At 38.0% G+C, this 19,382-nt stretch overlaps 1 protein-coding gene across 6 annotated transcripts in view; it reads right to left on the bottom strand.

The window, feature by feature from the left end:
* Window positions 1–1,491: 1,491 nt before the first annotated feature.
* GULP1 (GULP PTB domain containing engulfment adaptor 1) overlaps window positions 1,492–19,382 on the bottom strand; it is a 155,006-nt gene continuing 137,115 nt past the window's right edge. For 2 of the 6 annotated variants that reach the window (XM_032692805.1, XM_032692808.1), the window contains 4 exons: window positions 18,613–18,751; window positions 11,156–11,250; window positions 9,350–9,360; window positions 1,492–3,554 (listed from right to left, as the gene is read on the bottom strand). In XM_032692805.1, coding sequence (XP_032548696.1) covers window positions 3,533–3,554; window positions 9,350–9,360; window positions 11,156–11,250; window positions 18,613–18,751 — 267 coding nt within the window. In that variant the 3' untranslated portion in view covers window positions 1,492–3,532. Of the gene's footprint in view, window positions 3,555–9,324; window positions 9,361–11,155; window positions 11,251–18,612; window positions 18,752–19,382 lie in introns of all 6 variants that reach the window. The other 4 variants (XM_032692803.1, XM_032692806.1, XM_032692804.1 and 1 more) reach the window with 2 other exon arrangements.

Raw genomic sequence — 19,382 nt, 5'->3', positions numbered from 1 at the left:
TGATTTGACTTAAGAATTCTAACCTAAGCAGCTCATTTACTCAGGTATAGCATAATATGTAGATAGGATGGAAAAATAGTTCATATCATAGAAAAAAAGGAATGGAAAGCAAGGAATCCTGTTTCTAGGTGTCAATATAGCTTGGTACAACATGCCAAGACAGTTGGAAGGCAGTCACCCAGTGGAACCAAAATGTAGTATTAGACATCCAGAAGTGATATAGCCACAGTTAGCTTGATCAGCAAGGCAATCAGAGCTTAAAGAAGAACAAATAAAAACGGAAAGGCAAGGCATCCAAAAGAAAGAGAAAAGTTTGGACAAAATAGGCAGCACACAGCTGCACTGATATTTCCTTTTATTTTTGTTGGAGGGTAAATTTACAAGTCAAAAAAAAAAAGTCTTGTTCATCACTCATTAGCACCATATCTCTAACCTAGTAGATGATACTCTCTTTTTAAATGCTTCTGTCAAGTGAAATGCCTATAGTCAAACAATCAGAAGAATCACTTCAGATTCTCAGCCCAAAGCAGCTTTCAAGTTTGTTGTTGTTGTTGTTGTTGTTGTTGTTGTTTTGTTTTGGTTTTTTTTTCAGAAAGCTCAGAGCTTGTGCTTTCAATAGATAATGGAAAGAATGGGAATTTGTAGTAAGACAGCTTCCACAACCAACATTCTCCTCTGAGCAACAGCAGCACTCCCATTTACTCTGCCAGGGCAAGAACAGTCACCCAGGCTCCTTGTACTGCTCTCAAATATGTATTTTTAGGGTAACAGTCTGAAGATTTAGCACAAGATGTTATTTCACTGTCTGCAAAAGGACACTGATACCAGTAGGAAAGAACAGCTCGTGGCGAGAGCTCCCAGGAGGTGACGCATGCTCCTGACCTGCCGGCCCTGACAGCATCCATTCCCATTCCCATTCCCAGGAACTGTTTGAGTCCCAGTTCCACAAATGGAAGTGGTTAGATGGGTTTGGGGTATTAGCCTGAAGAGAAAGGGAAGTAATTACCCAGTGGTTTAGGGTTAGTTTTCTCAAAGGCATCAACACCATCTGCAGCAGCCTGTCCATTAGTACACCTGGTGTACAGGGGTTGCTTTTTAAGGTTCAGAAAACTTCAATTACATCCTTCCCCTCCTTAAATGACCACTGGGGTCAATCAGCAAAGTATACTGAGCAGAGAAGTATGTAAAAAAAAAGGCAGTAAAAAAAAGTCAACTAAATCCAGGGAGCACTGCAAGGAGAGTTACCCCCTAAGTATTAGTATTATGTAGCTGCATATATACAAGATTTTTCCCTGTGGGCTACAGATTAGACCAAATTCAATAATAAAGGTGATTGGAGCTGTTCTACCCTGAGATGAGATCCCTTCCTGGATGGAGGGTGACTGACACATTCCAGTACTAAACCATCCTTTGTGGCAGGTCCTGCCCAACACTTGAGCACCTCCCCACCCTCCCTTTCACTGGGTGTTTTACTGAATGAACACTGTGTTCTAGGATGCAATTTATTTAAAAACATTTATTTTAGGCAAAATTAAACAGACATTTGAGATTACATAGAAATACATTTTCCAATTGGATCACATAAAAATTAAAAATACACTGCTGTGTTGATTAAAGTATTTTTGTATGGATTGACCAGGTATGTAAGGTTTAACCATGCCATTTGCAGTCAACTATCATAAAAATCAGTAACGAAAAAGGTTTCTTAAAGTGTGCAAACATTATCTTAGTGTTACCATTGATAATAAATGACCACTAAATAGATGCTTATTATGTAAAGCTTTGTAAAGTACAATAAAAATACAAATTCTATTTGTTAAAAAAGGCCATTGTTATGGCTACTAAACATCCTCATTATACAAATTCCAAAATACTATATGACAAACAAAATTATAAAGACTTTTCTTTATGAAACATATACTATTCTATTCATTAGTGATTTCATATATTTTTATATATATATATTTCTATATAATACTCTATATGAATGATGACCACAGAATAAGACAGAGGAAGACTAATGTAATCTGAGACATTAAGGCCCCCATTCAGCAAGGTACTTGAGCATGTGTCAAACTCAGCAAAGAAATAATCACATCCACTTCAGTGAACTCCAAAGGTACATGCAAAAGTAGTTTGTTGAAATGGGCATAAAGATACACATGTGATGACAAAACTGCAAAATGTGGGTTTGGCGTAAACCATCATTGTTAAGGACAAAACCATAAGTAACACAAAAAAAAAAGATCTCATAAAAAACCATTAGGAAGCAATCTGAAAATTCAGGGTTTTTTCCACATTTTTACGTCTCGAGGGAAAAATATTAGAGGTTTTAAAGTTTTTAAATTGAACTAATGGTAATAATTTTCTGAGATAGTTTTAAGAGGGAATTTTATTGCTTAAGCTAAAGATCAATGAAGAGTGTGCATAGATAGGTCAGCACTCAACTCACCAGCAGCTGAAAATTTTGGTGTGCAGGTATTTGTGTAACATGAACAACCAGTGGGTATGAAGAACTTATGAACTTATGTTGAATTCTTTGCAGCAAGCTTCAAAATCAAAGACATGTAACATAAAAGCAGATAGTGAAAAAATACTCAACAGAGCCTGACTGTAAACACTCAGGTGTCTAAAGCAATTAGAGATCTGAGCCCAGTGCCTGCTTATGTACAAAATTACAGAAATTCCTAAGAAAATGCAAGACCATAATCTTCCTTTTGAAGTTGTGGTTAGAATGTAAATGGATTCCAAATTACATACTTTACAGTTCAGCTATAAAATATCAAAATAAAAGGCAGTTACTTTGTCCGTCCTGCAATTCAGCAGTTCTTCCAGGCTCATTAAGCGCTAATTAGCAGACTGACAATTTGTTAGTTTCTAAAACATGAATTAAAGGACCTAAAATCTGGATTTCATAAACTAATAACAACATATATACAGCATAGTAACCACACACAGTAATGGAAATCAATTACACTGTATCCAGATTTACCTTTGAAGCATATAATAATGGTTAGTATTTTATGCTTTTTCACTGCAAATTGAATTTTTTTGTAGCAGATACTAACAATTTTACTGCTTGAATATTAAATAATGCCTTAAAAGCAGAATTTCAAAATACTGCCAGGTAAAGCATTATGTGAGAAATCATGCCTGCACATTTGCAAACAGAGAGAGGTATGTGTGACCTTTCTGAAGAACTTTCCCAAGCTAATGGTCACAAAGCATAGTAAACTCGGGCCAAAGTGCAAGAGAAAGAAACACGACAGCGTAATTTAATTCATAATTCATAAACAAATACAACTTTTTACATTTGTACAGGGAAAGACTGAGACAAAGTTGGATTTTTACAGAAGCAAGCCTCACAAAAGCCTAAATGTTGAAAAAAAGCAATTTTTGGCACGTTGGGTAGCATCTGTGAGTACATGTTCAGGAATAAAAAACACCCACTGCGTAGGAATTTCACATTTACTTTCTTGGCATCAGCACCTGCTGTCTAGTGGGTCAAGACAAAATACTGTGCCTTCAAGGGTTAATCCCATTTTGAACCCCTCCTGCAATAAGACAAGACATAGTTATTAAAAAGGAAAGTGAGTTCTGGAGGATTATGCTCTCTTTTTAAAAACATCTAAATTTGAACCTATCATTGGGCAGGCAAACTGCAAGGATACATCAAAATGAATTCACAAACATTTACATTATTTGGTCGGCCAATTTTTAATAAGTCTTAGTAGTTAACTTAAAAACCACATATGTCATACAACACAATATGTATATAAAATGAAGAAAATACTATAGAAAAACAACATTGAATATTCATGTACATAGGTTGACAGAAAAACGAACAAGCTTGACTTGCACCATGTTGTTATTGAGTAAAATTCAATGTTGTTTACAAGCAGGAAAGATTAGGGTTATATGAGCAAAGACTTTACTACACTTATACTTTAAAAATACAAGTAAGACATGGTCATTGTTACTAATCCCAGGTGTCTTCTACATTCAGTAGTATCTTATCTTAAGAGCAGTCCAACAAAAAGCACTGTACCACATCTCAGAGGTCAGTTTGGAATCACTCCCTGTGCAGTTAAATTAACAGGAGTTTAATGCCCACTGCCATCTGAGCTTCACGAAAAAGGCAAAATTATACTTGCTCTACTCCAAATGAACAACCTGCACATTTTAAAGGCATGTAATTCAGTGAAATAAAATAAAATGGTCTTTAGAAAGTGCAATGAACGTCTTTAAAAGTTCAGACCAAAATTCCTCTTTTTACTCACTTAGTTTTATTAGTAGAAACACTAAAAAGGTTATAAGCTAAATGCTACCACCTCCTCTATTGAAAAGAAATTATTTTGCAGGTACCTTTTTTTGTATGCTTTGTAAGTGCTTGGCTTCAAAAGGTACTTTGTTTGCACCAGTTCTAAAGTAACAACTGCATTTTTAACACAGGAGAAGTGCCCTTGTTCTCATTTTTCTTTTCCTTTTAATATAAGCTGAATAATTGTGGCCTGACCTTCAAGAGAAAAGTCACCCTTGAGTCAAGAAAATTTCACTGTTGTGTGAAAGTCCTTTGGATCTACAAGCAATTGGAACCAGGGGGTTCTGAATAGAAGTGGCACGAGAATATCAACTCCAGTGGCAGCTGTCACAGTGCTCAGTTCAGTATTGTCTTAACACACAGTTCAGTGAGAGAATGCTGATTGTGTGCTATGAAATCAAAAAATAGGTCCTTTCATCACCCAAACATCTTGTAAATGAAATAAATTTTTTTGTAAAGAAGTCCGTCCTTGGACTGGGCATAAACTCAAGTCCTTGGCTCATAAGGCACAGCAGTACTTCAAGATCATACCTTTAGGTTTTAGAAGATAAATCCCATGTCAAACCAGCTCCATGTCAGACAAATTCAAACCATAGGCTAGAATTTTAAAAGCGCACAAATATCAAATAACCTCATTGACCACTGCTCTCAGCAGAGTAATGCTGAGAAACAGAACAAATCTCCTGGCAATAGTTACTAAACTTCCAAGTAAAAGCTAAATTTTCCTGAAAGCAGATCCATACTTTGAGATGATGAGCCAGTAGCAGCATGGTGATGTAAACACTCCCCAGCTGTGCTACCCTGTTTGCTCTACCTGGGTGACATGGTGCTGCTGCCAAGGCTGACTGGGGTATTTGACTTTTTATACCTTTTTTTTTTGGTCTGTATTTTTTCAAAGGACTAAAAGGAAGAACATTCAGCGCAGAAGATATTTCAAGCAAATGGGGGCTAAAATTCGAAGTCAAACACGCCCTGTTATAAACAGACATTGTTCATTTACCCAAAGGGTGCTATTAATTGATGTAATTGTAGTCAAAGGAGGACTGCTCAAACAGAGAAGAAGAATTCAGAGACTGTGCCCTACAGTCTACTCTGTTCAATTGTAAACCCCACAGTTAGAGTGTGCCTGAAATGCAGAACTTTTAAAGTATCTAAAGGCTGCTTCCAGTTTTGAGATTGTAAAAGGGATAATTGTTGCTTAAACCTGAGGATGTAGGTTTAACCTGCATCAGCTGCAATAGCAGAACAGACACTGGTTTAACAAGCCATGCAGAGACCCTCCACCAAACACATATCCCCTTCCTGTCCCATGTGCTCTTATCTTTCTTCTGTACATTTAAGCACTGTTTGTTGGTGTCTGAAGCACCTGCACTTCCAAAGCCCCTTTCCCAGCCATCTAAGAGCAAATCAGATTATGCATTTTGGAAGCACACACATCTCACTGCTCTTGTGTTGATCAGGTGTTTTTAAAATTTTTATTTTAATCCACATAAACGGATATTTTGTTACTCACCACACTGTTTGTGTTTGCTATGACTTTACTTAGAACAGTTTCTACTTTCTTGAAGAACCTTGACCTTTCCTTTTGCAACTTCACTCTGGCCACTTCCCCCCACCCCTGTTTCCTCCTCCTCTTTTAAGCTGTGATATTTTGCATTTAAAACAATCACATTTCTACACGTTTGCAGTGCGATCAATGCTAATCCATTAAGACACTGCCCCTCTTTCTGCATCATAATTATTGAAAAAGCTTTTTAATTTTATTATCCTAATGAGCTATTGTCTGTTCTAAAAGAAATCAGTGCTGTGGTTGCCAGGTGCTGTCACCAGTTGCATTCACAGGCCACAGAATATTCTGAATTGGAAGGGACCCACAAGGATCATTGAGTGCAACCTGTAAGCAAATGGATACTGCACTTACTAGTAGGCTCAAAATTCCATGACAACCACAAGGTCAAAAAAGCCCAAGGGCATGGAGAGGACATCAAGGCAATCCAGACTGCCACCTGGGCATTTTCATGTTTTAAAGGAATGTAAAATCCACGTTTTTTTCCTCAAGAATATTTAAGTACAGGGCAAGTGTGTAGGGGTATAAACCAAGGAAAGCTGCATTGCAACGCTCTAAACGAACAAAAAGTGATCAAAATATTTCCATCCAGTAGACTCCTTGGCCAAGTGATTGCAATCAAATTTCCAAAGATCAGGAAAGCTTGGACTTCAGCTCTCCCACAGCCATCACCATTCCTAATCCCTCAGGTTTTGCAAAATAACTTCAGATTCTTAGATAGTTTTCGGAATCTCCAAAATTATATTTTGCTAAATATATGATATAATTTAAAAAAAAAATTATCCAATCAGCTGTAGTCAAGCAAGCCATGGGAAGACAAGGCTTTACCTCCTTTACATCCAGAGTAGAATTGTGAATTATGCAGATAACAGAGTCAGAATCCTATGCTGTAATTCTCCCAGCAGTGCAGAACACTGAGTGCTACATGTGCTTTTCAGGACTACAGGTTATTTTTATATATATATATATATATATATATATATATATATACATCTGAACTGCACAGGTCTCTCTGGTGCTATGGCTCCTACTTGAAGCTGATGTATGACCATTAAAGTAGCCATCAAACAGCCAGTGCCTACTTTCAACTCAGCAGTCACAGCTGTAATAACAAGGAAGTCAGTTAGAATGATCAAGCAGATTATAAAGTATGATTATTTTCCTAGTAAACTCTACTAATTTGTTAGGTAGATTTTTTTAAATGACATATAAAATAAGCTCTTGGTAACCATGTTATATATATATATATATATATGTATATAAAATGCATCACTAATTTAATGCACAGCATTTCAATTATTTTGCCTTGTGAAATTCAGACACTTCAGCTTCGAATAATATTTGTTCCTAGCATAACATGCCCATTCATTAAAAACAATGTGTCCTATGGCTTCCTGTACTTTAAAGGTTCAGGAAACAGAAACTCCTGTTTGGTCAGGAACTTCTATATGGTCAGAAAAATCTCTCCATCTGCTGATTTTCAGGGCATACAGAAAAAGACCAGCCCCTGGTACTGGCCAGGAGTGGGAACAGAACAGGATATGAAATGTGCATCTGTATTGTGCCCTGTTTCTGTACTCCTATCCCCATGATGACAGTGTCAAGTAAGTTTTTTTTTTGCTTTAAAGGCAATTTAACAGAAGGACTGAACACCTTAGTTAGCCCAATAAGTAACAGTATTGTACTAGAGGAAATGATTGGTCCCTTAAAGAGAGGAACAAAGCTTGCTTTCACAACCAATCCATCTTCCAGAATTCCTTTTTTTTTTTTTAATGCTGTCAATAATAAGAAGACCTGAGCTATTCTGGTTAAAACCAGTAAATAATAAAAGACAAAGAACTTCCATTTTATCAGCTGATAAATTTGCCAAAGTCAATCTTATGGTTCTGAGGTTAACTCATCACTGCACACTGACTTCACTCTATGAGCTTAAGTCAGCACAAACCCAGTGAAGCAATGATAAATTTACATATCTCTGAGAAGATTATTTAGAGGGCTGAGCATAACTTATTTCAAATGGAAAGATGTCAAGCCTACTGACAGCTTCGGGACATCCAGGAAGAATGGCTTGCAGCTCCTGGAAGCTTTACGATATTAACTACCTTGGGATTTTAATGAATTATAGCAGCTGCTGCTGCTATGATTCACAATCCAAGGAAATTTCTCCTCACTGCAAGATTTCTGGGAAAACAGACATTCATTTTATTAATGTGTGGATACAGTCAAAACAAAGATGAAAATATGTTTCAGCGTAAGGGTGCAGGGAAACAGGAGGTTGGATAGTCATCAGAGAGAGGCCTGAGCTGTAGAAGTCACATCTCAGCACGTTTGAGTTTTGAGCTCTCCAAAAAGATCAACAGGGATTGGACCGAGAAACAGAATAGAAAGCTAAAATGTGAAATTTGGATCCTCTTTGAAGTTTAAAAATAAAAGTGTTCACCCAGGAGCTGGAGAACTTAATGTGATATCTCATTAAGTCCAGAATATTGGATGCAAAGGAAAAGCACCCCCTACTTGAGAGTTTATTTTCCAGCGCCTCTCCTGTGCTGGGCTTTCCTCTCCCATTTTGCCTACAAATCTCACCTTCCAACACAAGTGTATGCCGGGACAGCCTTCCTGCACACTGGGGCATGTTTGCTGAGGCTCTGTGTGAGAAACGGGGTCAGAGTCTGGACTGAGCTGCTCCTGCGAGGCTGGTGGTAAGGTAGCCTGCTGGCCATCCTCAGTGCAAGGAGGAGCTGTATTTAATACCCTCCCAGAGTAAGTTTATATTTTGAACTCTTATAGGTGCCTGTAAACAACTTACCTTTATATATTTGATGGAAAACAGAATTACTGACACTCAAGCTGCGCTTTCATAAAGCGAAGATAACAGATTCCTTCACTTCGTGTTTCAGAGAAGAAAACATACCAACATTTTTGTTTCATCATTCTTGACGTTGGATTTCCCAGAGCACATTACATGTTCTGTGCTTTTACCTTCTGTAGAGCTCATTTCACCTTCCTTCTTACAGGCTGTGTGTCTAACAACTGTTGAGTCTCATTGCAAAGCCTTAAATAATTATTCGCAAATAAAAATACGTTCACAAATAGGGCTGTACTGGCACAACAATCTATATGTCAAAGGTTTTGCTTAAACCATTTTACTAATGACAATTTGATAGTGAGAACTGGGGATTTCATTAGTACACAAGAAAACAAACAGCAACCAAAATGAAGGCTTAGTATTAGCACCTGATAAGACCGTCTAAAAAAAAGTACAATCAGCTGCTCCCTACCTTAAAAATTGTAGGCAGCTAAAAGTGAAAATGACCCTGACTTGGAGGTTTATGTATAAAACATAAATCTTAAAAGCTTTTATATATAAACACATATACACAAAAATAAAAACACATGACAAACACATGCACATTTCAATTGTAAATGTTTTAAATACCATTATTAAAACATGATATACCAACCATCGCTGACGCTGTGTGACCAGGAAAGCACAATAAGATAAAAGAGACGTTAGGAAAAACATGTTTCAATCTGTATTTTGCAGCAACCACACAGTAAAATAACTGCACACAGCCTTTGCTTTGGACAAAGTTAGAATATGGTTTCTTTTCATACTTTTTCAGCTTTGCACTTTTTTCTCAGTTGGATTATACATGATGAGTTTTGTGTCTACATCAAGGCCCATTAATCAATTTTCAGGGGAAATACCAGGGTATATAAGACTGACATGACTTCCTGTGCAATAGGACACAGTAACACCCTAATGCTTGGGGGTTTGGTTATTGGTTGTTTGCCTTTTTTAAGTCAAGAAAGTACAGACAATAATGGGAGATTTTCATTTTATGACTTCAACATCTTTGATAAACACCTTTACTGTTCTATTCCCTGATGCTTTATGAGGTGACAGCACTTTGCAACACTATAGGCTAACAATTCAAAACTCTGTCAAAACACTACCTGTAACAGGAACTTTTAGTGTGTGACACTTAAATATCGACATAGGATTATTCCTAATAGCCACAGTTGCTACATTATACTTTTCCCTAAAATGGGCTATAGACAAAGGAAACTTTGATATATATCAATGTAAGTGCTGTAAGATTTTTTTTTTTTAAATTAAATCGCTTGGTAACAACATTATAACACATAAAACACAGGAATATTTGTTGGAATTGCAAAGAAGCCAGTTTTGGCTTTTAGTTGCTCTTTGAGATTATGTGGGGCAGAGCACAAGAGGCTAAATTTCTTACTTCACACTGAATGGAGTTTGTCAGTGGCACCATTCTAAACTGACAAGGAAAAGAGAATTTCACAATGAATAGGAATTAAAAAAAATTACTCAGGAAATTAAATGGTATTTAAATCTTAGTTAAGCCATTTTGAAATGCTTCTGCTGCTCTCTAGGCAAAAAGACAGGAACAGAAGGAGCCCAAGGGCTAATGCTGTTGGACTCAGTGGGCTTCTGAGACACAAGAGGGCTGGAAACCCTGGGAAAACATTCTGCTGAGGATCCAGGGTCCTAGAAATTCAAGTTCCCATTATTTTCGGTGTTTCCTTTTGCCAGCAGGCTGCTTGAAAAAGAATAAAGATAAGCAAGCTGGCAAGGAGCTAGCAGTTTGGAAAGTCTGACTGAAGAGTGTGATTTATTCCAAAACTTGAAGGCTTTCTCTGAGAATTGTTTTAAAACTGGGTCAACAACTGAATGGATACCGTGGAGTGTTTCAGAATCGACAAACATTTTCTGATAAAACCAAATAAACCCAGAATTCTTGAATCAATTCTCAAAAGTTTAATTGCCCCAGAGTGCCATACAGCTGTTTTAAAACACAGAAGGCAGCAGAAAATTACCCTATCCCTGTAAGCACGTATATTTACCTATGCCAATGATATGGAAAATCTAACTGATGCCACTGAGGGAAAGGTGAGGTGATGACTGCTGGAACTGAAGAGTAACACAATCTGTAGGGCTCTCGGATCAGCTCTGTTTTTCAGCTTGCTCACTCCCTTCCCAGGGAGTGGTTCCCAAACCATTTTGAAGAAAGCCTACATTAGTGCAGCCGACCAGATTAGTACCAGGTAAGGCTCTTCAGGCAAACCCAAACTCCAGCTCAAAGGCCAGGGGATATACTTACAAAAGGAATTGTCAGAAACAGGGCTTTTTTCTATACATTTGTCTGTACAGCCTGGAATACATTTTCAGAACAATGTAAACATGTATTTCAAGAACAGGCACACAGCCATTGAGAACCACACAGCTCGGTAGTTACCTGCATCTCATCTAGTTTGGACTGAATGTCTGGAGGGAAATCTCCTGCTCCACAGCTAAAAGGGTCAAAAGGTTCTGCTCCAAAAAGGTCTCTCTCTGGAACAACAGAAAAGTGAGTCACTGAGGGCAGAGGTATGGGCTATGCTTTGAAAAAGTCAGCTTACATCTCCTTCTGAGTTGAATAACAGCACCACCAGATATGCAACAGATTAACCACCTCTTTTAATACCCAAATTTGAAAGCCAGGTCTTGAGCAGTTTTCCAAATTTTAATACTCAAATATTTTTTCCAAGAACACCATCAAACTTCTGTTTTAGCTTCCATTAATGTTTGTGACTTCCAGAGGAATTTTTGAGATCCGATGAGAAGTTGCAACTTGAGAAGGGTATCTTCTGCTGAAGTGTGCTCTGGAATCTACGTGCATGAGGACTTTGAAAAATGATGAGGAAACAACTGGACATTAGCTGTCAAATTTCATCTTTTATCCTTGCCAACAAACCAGACTTCGTGTCCCCTCTGCCACTTCCCAGGGTAAGGACATCTTTGTAAGAAACTGTTCTTACTTAGGGAAGGCAAGGCTCCCGTTTGATTCAGTTCCTCAGTGCACAGCTGGTGGTTACTAAAACTGAGAACTGTCAGGGTTTTAAAACCTTGGATAAGATCAAGTCAAGAAAGAAAAACTGGAAAAAATGCATAGGACCATGAACTGGCACTTACTCTAAAATGCCACTAAATCTGGATCCATAAAAAGAATTATTGCAAATTTCCCTCTCTCAGTGCCACACCTTTTCTCACTTTTTCTATAGTGCCGTATACTTTCTGTAGGTGTGTGTCTGTTTGTTGCTTCTTGCCTGAACAAGAAGAAACACTCCCAGTACAATTGTTTTTTTTTTCTTATTAGAACAGTATAATTATAATTAGAACATAATTAGAACATACAATTATAATTAGAACAGATACCAGTTCTTGGTAGCTGACAGCCCAAACATTTTGGGTTGTTTTTTTGGAAGCTTGGGGGGATGTTTTTCTTTCTCAGTAATAGATTATTTTTTTTCCTCGACATGTAATGGTGCCACCCATAAAGACTTTTTCTATCTCACATTGGGTAAAACTAAAGAAGTAAGAAAATGATTTTGCTAACCCAACCACACCGATTGCAGAATTTACAGAATCAAGTTACTGCAGTCTTGTCAGTGGTGGAGTTAAAATAGAAACCATATCCTGTCTCCTAACTTTCATGGCTGCCCAGCAAGAAACCTGGTAAGCATTCTACCTACCTTAAAACAACGTTAGGTCTAGAGCAGGACAGTAAAAGGGGCCATTAGTAACTCTGAAGTGACTGACAGAGTTTTCTTGTTAAGCATAAAATTTACCCTTAACATCCAAAATATGCCAGCTGACCACTAATTGACCCCACCCCGTGCTGCAGGGTTACCAATCATGTTATCAGTGGTGAAGCACGTGCAAATGGTTACACAGATGTCTTTATTTTGACCTCCTTAGAGGCAGAATTTTAGACCTGTGCCTCTCTGGGCTCTTCAGCATTTATTGTGCGTGTCAGTCTCCGTGTGTTTTGACCTTATCAATTAGGTGTTATTGGGCTGCACAATGGGTATTTTAAATAATTGGCAGCTGCCAGCGTTCACTCCCACAATAAAATATAGAAATTCACATAATAAAGCACAGAAACTCGAGCAGGAACTTGATTGATTACATATTTCAAAAGCTGTGTCTAAACGGCTATAAACTGTCACATGGGAGCAGGAGATGGCCCAGGTCAGAGAGGTTTATTCCAAAAGCCCACTTGAGCCAAGAAGAAATCTAGTCTTTCCTGGCAGAGGCAGACCACCTGCGTGCAAAAGAGACTTTAAATGGGATAATCCAACGTAAAAATTAGGATCTCCTTCCTGCCTTGCCTCTTTCACAGCCAAAATGGGTCTGCTCCAGTATAACCAGTGTCCTCAGATGCTCTGATGCTCCTACCAAGTGACCTTCAGATGTAGCAGTTTTGGTTTCAATTTAACCTCTGCTGGGCAAAAGAGTGATTATGCTTTGTGATCCTCAATAATCAATTTGTTTATGTAGCTCCACTTTCTTTCTTTTTACCCTTAAAAGGGGTTGACATTTTTCTGTGTTGTTAGGAAACCAAAAATACAGATTCGACACCAAGACTTAGCAACACTTAATAGATGTATCTATGAGAAAGCAGTAAGGAACACAACTTTTGCATTTCTTAGTACTGAATTATGACTTATCACTATTTTTGAAAGCAAGTATTTTTTTCCTTATCATGGATATTATCTTCTTCATGCTTTATTATTGGCTTTTATTAATGACAACACTTCTGAGCTCATCAGCAGTAGGATAGAAGAAGTTTTAGCTCTTTTAATGTGACTTTAATCTCACTCCTTCCTTTTTTGTGAAAGATTTCTGAATTTATATTGTATTCAAGGCAGAATTTAAAATCAACCAGTGTAACTTATTCCAAGAGATAGAGCCTAATAAATCCTGCACAGAATCAAATTCAAGATATAGAAGTATTACCTAGCTTGGTTTCTGTGAAAACTATTATTTTGGGAATTATCTCTAATATAACTTGCTAACCGTTTCAGTAACTAAGCTGAAAAAGTCCACAGTACAGCTGCTTTTCTGCATTTAAAGTTTGTGTGTTATATCAGAGACTGCACTGCTGAGAGTGAGGGAGGGACACAGCTCCATGAGATATTTTCAATAATATAATCAGTATTTTTTTTTATCAAAAGCTGAAAAAAATACTAGAATTTTATCACTGCAGAGCTGCACTATTGCATGGGATCTCCATGAGCTTGTCTGCCAGTGTTCACTCCACTGATGCTGAAGGGGAAGCTCCTTTTTAGCAGAAATGGGATAAATTTGGTATTTTTTTATTTCAGGCTTAAGTATTTGCATGAAGAATAACTATAACAACAATATCTTGCCCAACACACTCCCCAAAATAATTGTAGCATAGACAGGCATTTCTTTCTCCAATACACAGCAACCAGTAAGCCTTTGAAAACGATCCTTTGGAACAGTACATATAATTTCCCTTTCCCATTCCTTTCTGGATGGAAATAAATTCACAGCTTGTGAAAGTGACCCACAAATTCAAACTCCATGAAATGCTGATGTTTTACATCTGCACCTCAAACCACAGAAAGACATGAAGGAGTAATAAATTCTTGTTTCTGGCACCTGCCTGACATTCAGAACAAGAACCACGTAGTACTGGAGAACAGCCACCTGCACTCTATGATAAATTCAAACCCAGCAATTACTAAAAAAACCTACAAATATTTGGCTTTTCTGTTGCATTTGACATCCCACTCTTTACCTTAGCTATCACCCAGGCACAGAGTTACCATGGAATCATAGAATCAATCTGATTGGAAAAGACCTCTGAGATCATCAAGTCCAGTCTGAGATCATCCTTGATCCAACCCTGCCGTGCTTCCCAGACCATGGCACTGATGCCACATCCAGTCTCACCTTCAGCATCTCCAGGGACGGTGACTCCACCCCCTCCCTGGGCAGCCCATTCCAATGCCTGATCACTCTCTCTGGAAAGAATTTCTTGCTAATATCCAACCTAAATCTCCCCTGGCACAGCTGAAGACCGAGCCCTCTTGTCCTACTGCTGCTTCCTGGGAGAAGAGACCAACCCCCACCTGGCTACAACCTCCTGTCAGGGAGTTGTAGACAGTGAGGAGGTCTCCCCTGAGCCTCCTCTTCTCCAACCTCAACAACCCCAGCTCCCTCAGTCTCTCCTCTCAGCATTTGTGCTCCAGTCCCTTCCCCAGTCTTGTTGCTCTTCTCTGCACCTGCTCCAGCCCCTCCATGTCCTTCCTGAACTGAGAGCCCAGAACTGGACACAGCACTCCAGGGGTGGCCTCACCAGCGCTGAGTCCAGGGCAAGAATCACCTCCCTGCTCCTGCTGCCACACTGTTCCTGATCCAGGCCAGGATGCCTGTTATGCTGATATATGCTTTCCCCAGATGTACTGGAGCAGCTGTGATGACAAATAAAAATTAATCACACTGAGACAAGCACCCAAGAAAATTTTTGGAATAATCTGAGGCCGGAAAGTCCAGGAAGCCTTTCTTGTAGCTGCAGGCTGTTCCATATTTCTTTCTTTTGGAATTATTACAGCCATTATTCTGAAACCGTACTCTTAAATATCTCTGAAAAGAGAGAATCTTGGAACAGATTTCTACATCAGCCAACTGTGACCTTAGATTGTTCTTGATGCATCTGAGTGAAATAAACATTGAACAACTCAATGGAGCATATTCCTCTCCAGTTCTTTTCTAAGATATGACAATAATGCTGTGCCAACAAGAAATATATACATTAATTGCTTCTTTAATTAAATAAAATCAATAAATTAATTCTGCCCATTCAGATAACATACAAGAATATTTGCAAACCCTAATTTCATGAGAAGGCAGCAGCATGGTCTCTAGCATTGCATTTTTGGTGGCCTTGCACTATTTTGCAATTATTACCTAAAGAGTCAGCATGCATGTGTACAATCTGCAGCTTCCTGCCCACAAATCATGCCATTTTCTCCTTCAAAATAAGTGAAAGTAATCTATTTGTTATCACTGATATAGCCAGTAGTGAGCAGATATTTACTGGGTAGCTATATTGCTACTCTGCTGAATATGAACTCAAAATTTCAAGAATCATCTTCCTTTTTTTTGAAGCTTAAACACCTTGGAGATAGCTGCCTTTCCAAAAAAAGGTCCCTGTTGCACTCCTCTGGTATCAGAATGCTGAGTTTCTCAGGCTACAACACTATGAGATAGTCTAAGCCAAAGGTATAATTTAAAACCCCACAATTTTCTTTCTGGGAATTTAACACAGGAAGAGTTGGTAAGCAAAATTTGAACTTTAGCATTCCACTTTTTGAGAAGAACTGTCATCCTGGTGTCAATTACTACCTGTGAAGCTCTTGGTCTTGGCAGAATCCAAAGTGCTTGTTATTGTCACTGGTTTCCTACAAATGGGCCATGTCTTTCCTATGCAGAGTTATTTTTGGCTGATTTTTCAAACTTGCCAATTGATGAGCAAGATGAACTTTGGCTTTTAAAAGCACATTTTGCTCTAGCAGCACAAGTGCCATCCCCAGGGAACAGGGAGATTAACCCCACTCAGACAAATGGAGTAACTGAGGTCGACACCAGAAAACAGATGACACATCCTTACCTTTCTCCTTGTTTACTACTGAATGTGATAATGGTGAAAGTTATAGAATTATAAAACCTAACAAAACCACCCTGTCACTTCACTTAAAGTGATGGAAAACAACCCTGCTTGAGTGCAGAGACAAAGAAAGAGATAGGAACGTGAAAAGATAACCTCAGAAAATGGGAGACCCCAAACGTTGGCTCCTCTTGGTTGCCACCCACCTGACTTGGAGAAAGAAATGCCAGCTTGCCTCTTTGGCAGCAATATCACCGCATAAAACAATGTATTCTTGCACAGTATTATAGTAATGTAACATTACACAGCTTGTGTGGGGTTCCTATGGGATCTGAACTTTCTCATCTAAGACAGTAAAGTCCTTGTTTGATTATAAAATATTCACCTTCTGCTTCAAATTCCATTTTCGCAATAAGCCAAAGTGCATTAATAGCTGATGAACACAAGAATTTTCAGCATATAAAGGACCATGACAGACTGAAAGAGCAGGGATCAAAAGTATAAAGATCATAAGGCACTTTGTAACCTCTCCCTGAAGTGGCAGCTGAGGAGCACAGAGAATTAACAGACACCGACTGCCACATCTCTGAAATGCATCACCTTAATTGAATGCAAATGAATAAAATGGAGAAGAAACAACTACTTTAAACAGCGTGTATCACTGAATAAGCAACTGTTTTTTTTTTTTTTTATATTACAAAACCCACTGACTAAACAATTACAAAACCTATAGAGTTACAAAACCTGGAATTTCCAAGACCCCTCAGCACTGAGCACTGGGTCCCACAAGATCTCTAGTCACAATTTCTATGGAACTGAGGCAGGACCATAGCTAAAAAAATGAATCGAATTGAATTACAAGATACGAAGTGACCATTATTGAAATTGAATATGCACATTTAGGTCTATTTTATGGCATTGCTTGTAATGTCAGAGAAACAAATTTGATACAAAGGGGGTGCTTGGAAGGGGTATCTTTTAATTATTTTTTGTTGTTATTTAAAAAGCCATAAAATTATCTTAATAGAGCAGTTTTGTTCTAATATTCTTTTAGGCTATATGGGAATAGTTAATATTAACTATTCTTAATATAATAGTTTAAAATTCTATTAAGTACCTTTTTAGAATCCCATAGAAATTCATAACTTATTTAAAATCTTCTCTTAGAAGAAAACAGGATTTTTATTGAACTAATAGTCTCATCCTCTACTTTCTCTTTAGGTGACAGATATTCTGAGCAATGGAACCAAAATGTGGATATGGTTTTGGGGTTGGAAGGCCTTCACTGACTGAAGTTTTAAAACATATTTTTGCATTTGTTCACAGCTCTCATTTATAGCTGAAAAATCTACATCCTAGTGGTGTGCCCCAAAACAGTCAGAATGTGTTCAAATGTGGTTACACATTGATATGGTGGCAGGCAGTGACACTAATGTTTCTTCTCCACACTAAAATAAGCATCAGAAATAGAAGCTGCCACACACAGACTGGTATTTGTACAACCTCCAACACCACTTGGGTGTGCTCTGCTCTCCTCTCCCTCAAGGGACCTCCAAAGCTTTTAGAAATATTTAGTGGACTCCTAAAAGACTTCCAGTGAAGTCAAGAACCTTACCCTAGATGCCTTCAAGCCTTTGCAAAATAAAATTGCTGTTGTTAATCATCTTTTAGGAGCTGTTCACAGACCTGGAGAGGTTCATCAGCTATAACTAAAAAAATCCAAGGCTGTACAAGTTTAAAATTCTATTATATAGAATTATATTATATAGATAAGTAGTATTAAAAACAGCATTCCTAGACAGTTTACTTCTTGAGGGATTTCTTCAGCTCTCCATTCTGCATCACCATTTCCATACTTACTCCACCTGCTGTCTTCCCCAGAAAGGTAGGCTTTAGATGCTAGAACAGTGGCTTGACAAGGAAAGAACTAAGAGGAGGTAAAAGTATTGCTTGAGGTACAAAAAAGATACTGTAAAAAAAAAAAGCCAAGTTAAAATCCCCAACCAAACTCCTTCAAACTGTTTATATAATAGTTCTAGAAAGTTTGTTTATAATGTAACTTGGCAGCAACATCAATGACTTTGGGAAGATGGTATAAAAATGAAATGGCATTACTGAATGTGATTTACAAAAAACGTACTTGGCTTTTCATGCAAAATGTAAGACTTTAAAGATGCTTTATTAAAAAAAAATAATGTAAGCAAAAAAGTTAGGTCAGTTGTTACAAAACTTACTGATCTCTGTAGATCTACTGGGTACTGGAGGAGGCTGTGTACCATTGCGAGTAGGTGTTGATGACTGAGGGGATATGGGAGAAAAGGGAACCATATCAAAGATGTCAGTGGAGGGTGATTTAGGTGTCACACTGCCTGCCTACAATAAGGACAATAAATATTAGGGCAATATTTCACACGAAAAAAGATCACAATACCGAAAATTCTTCAGCATGCAGATAAGAGCCACATTTAAAAAAAAAAAAAAGTTAAAAATAACCATCAGCATGCAAAAACCAGCTCCTGACACCAAGCAAATGGCATTTGCAGTACAGAGCACACATGCTAAAACTCCCCAAAACATGAGCAGCATTGTAATCTTTCCTTTTTTCAGTCGATCTGGTACAGCCAGAAATGTATCACAGTTACACCTGACAAAGCTGGTGACAAGCAGTTCTCTCTTGCAGACAAACAAACACAGATACCTTCACAAGACCCAAGTAAGGTAATATGGCAATTATTCTGCTCGGGACACCACAGAAGACAGTTAAAAGATACAATCCCAATATTTTTTTGTTACATGATCTTCCTCACATGATCTCCTGTTTGACAGCCTAAAGAAACTGGTATGATCAAAGCTTCAACTGTATTTTCCCATAAGTAATAACCCAGATGTGCAATACACTGAATATTAATATCCAAAATAACACTGTCATCCTCGAAGGTGAAACAGAAGAGATTTCATTAGAAAGGCTCAGGAATTTGGAAGGTTCAGAAAAAAAAACTACTGG

Source organism: Chiroxiphia lanceolata, chromosome 7 (genome assembly GCF_009829145.1).
Source record: "Chiroxiphia lanceolata isolate bChiLan1 chromosome 7, bChiLan1.pri, whole genome shotgun sequence".
Classification (NCBI taxonomy): domain Eukaryota; kingdom Metazoa; phylum Chordata; class Aves; order Passeriformes; family Pipridae; genus Chiroxiphia; species Chiroxiphia lanceolata.
Note: the sequence above shows the minus strand (reverse complement) of the source record. Positions and strands in the feature narration are given on the sequence as shown.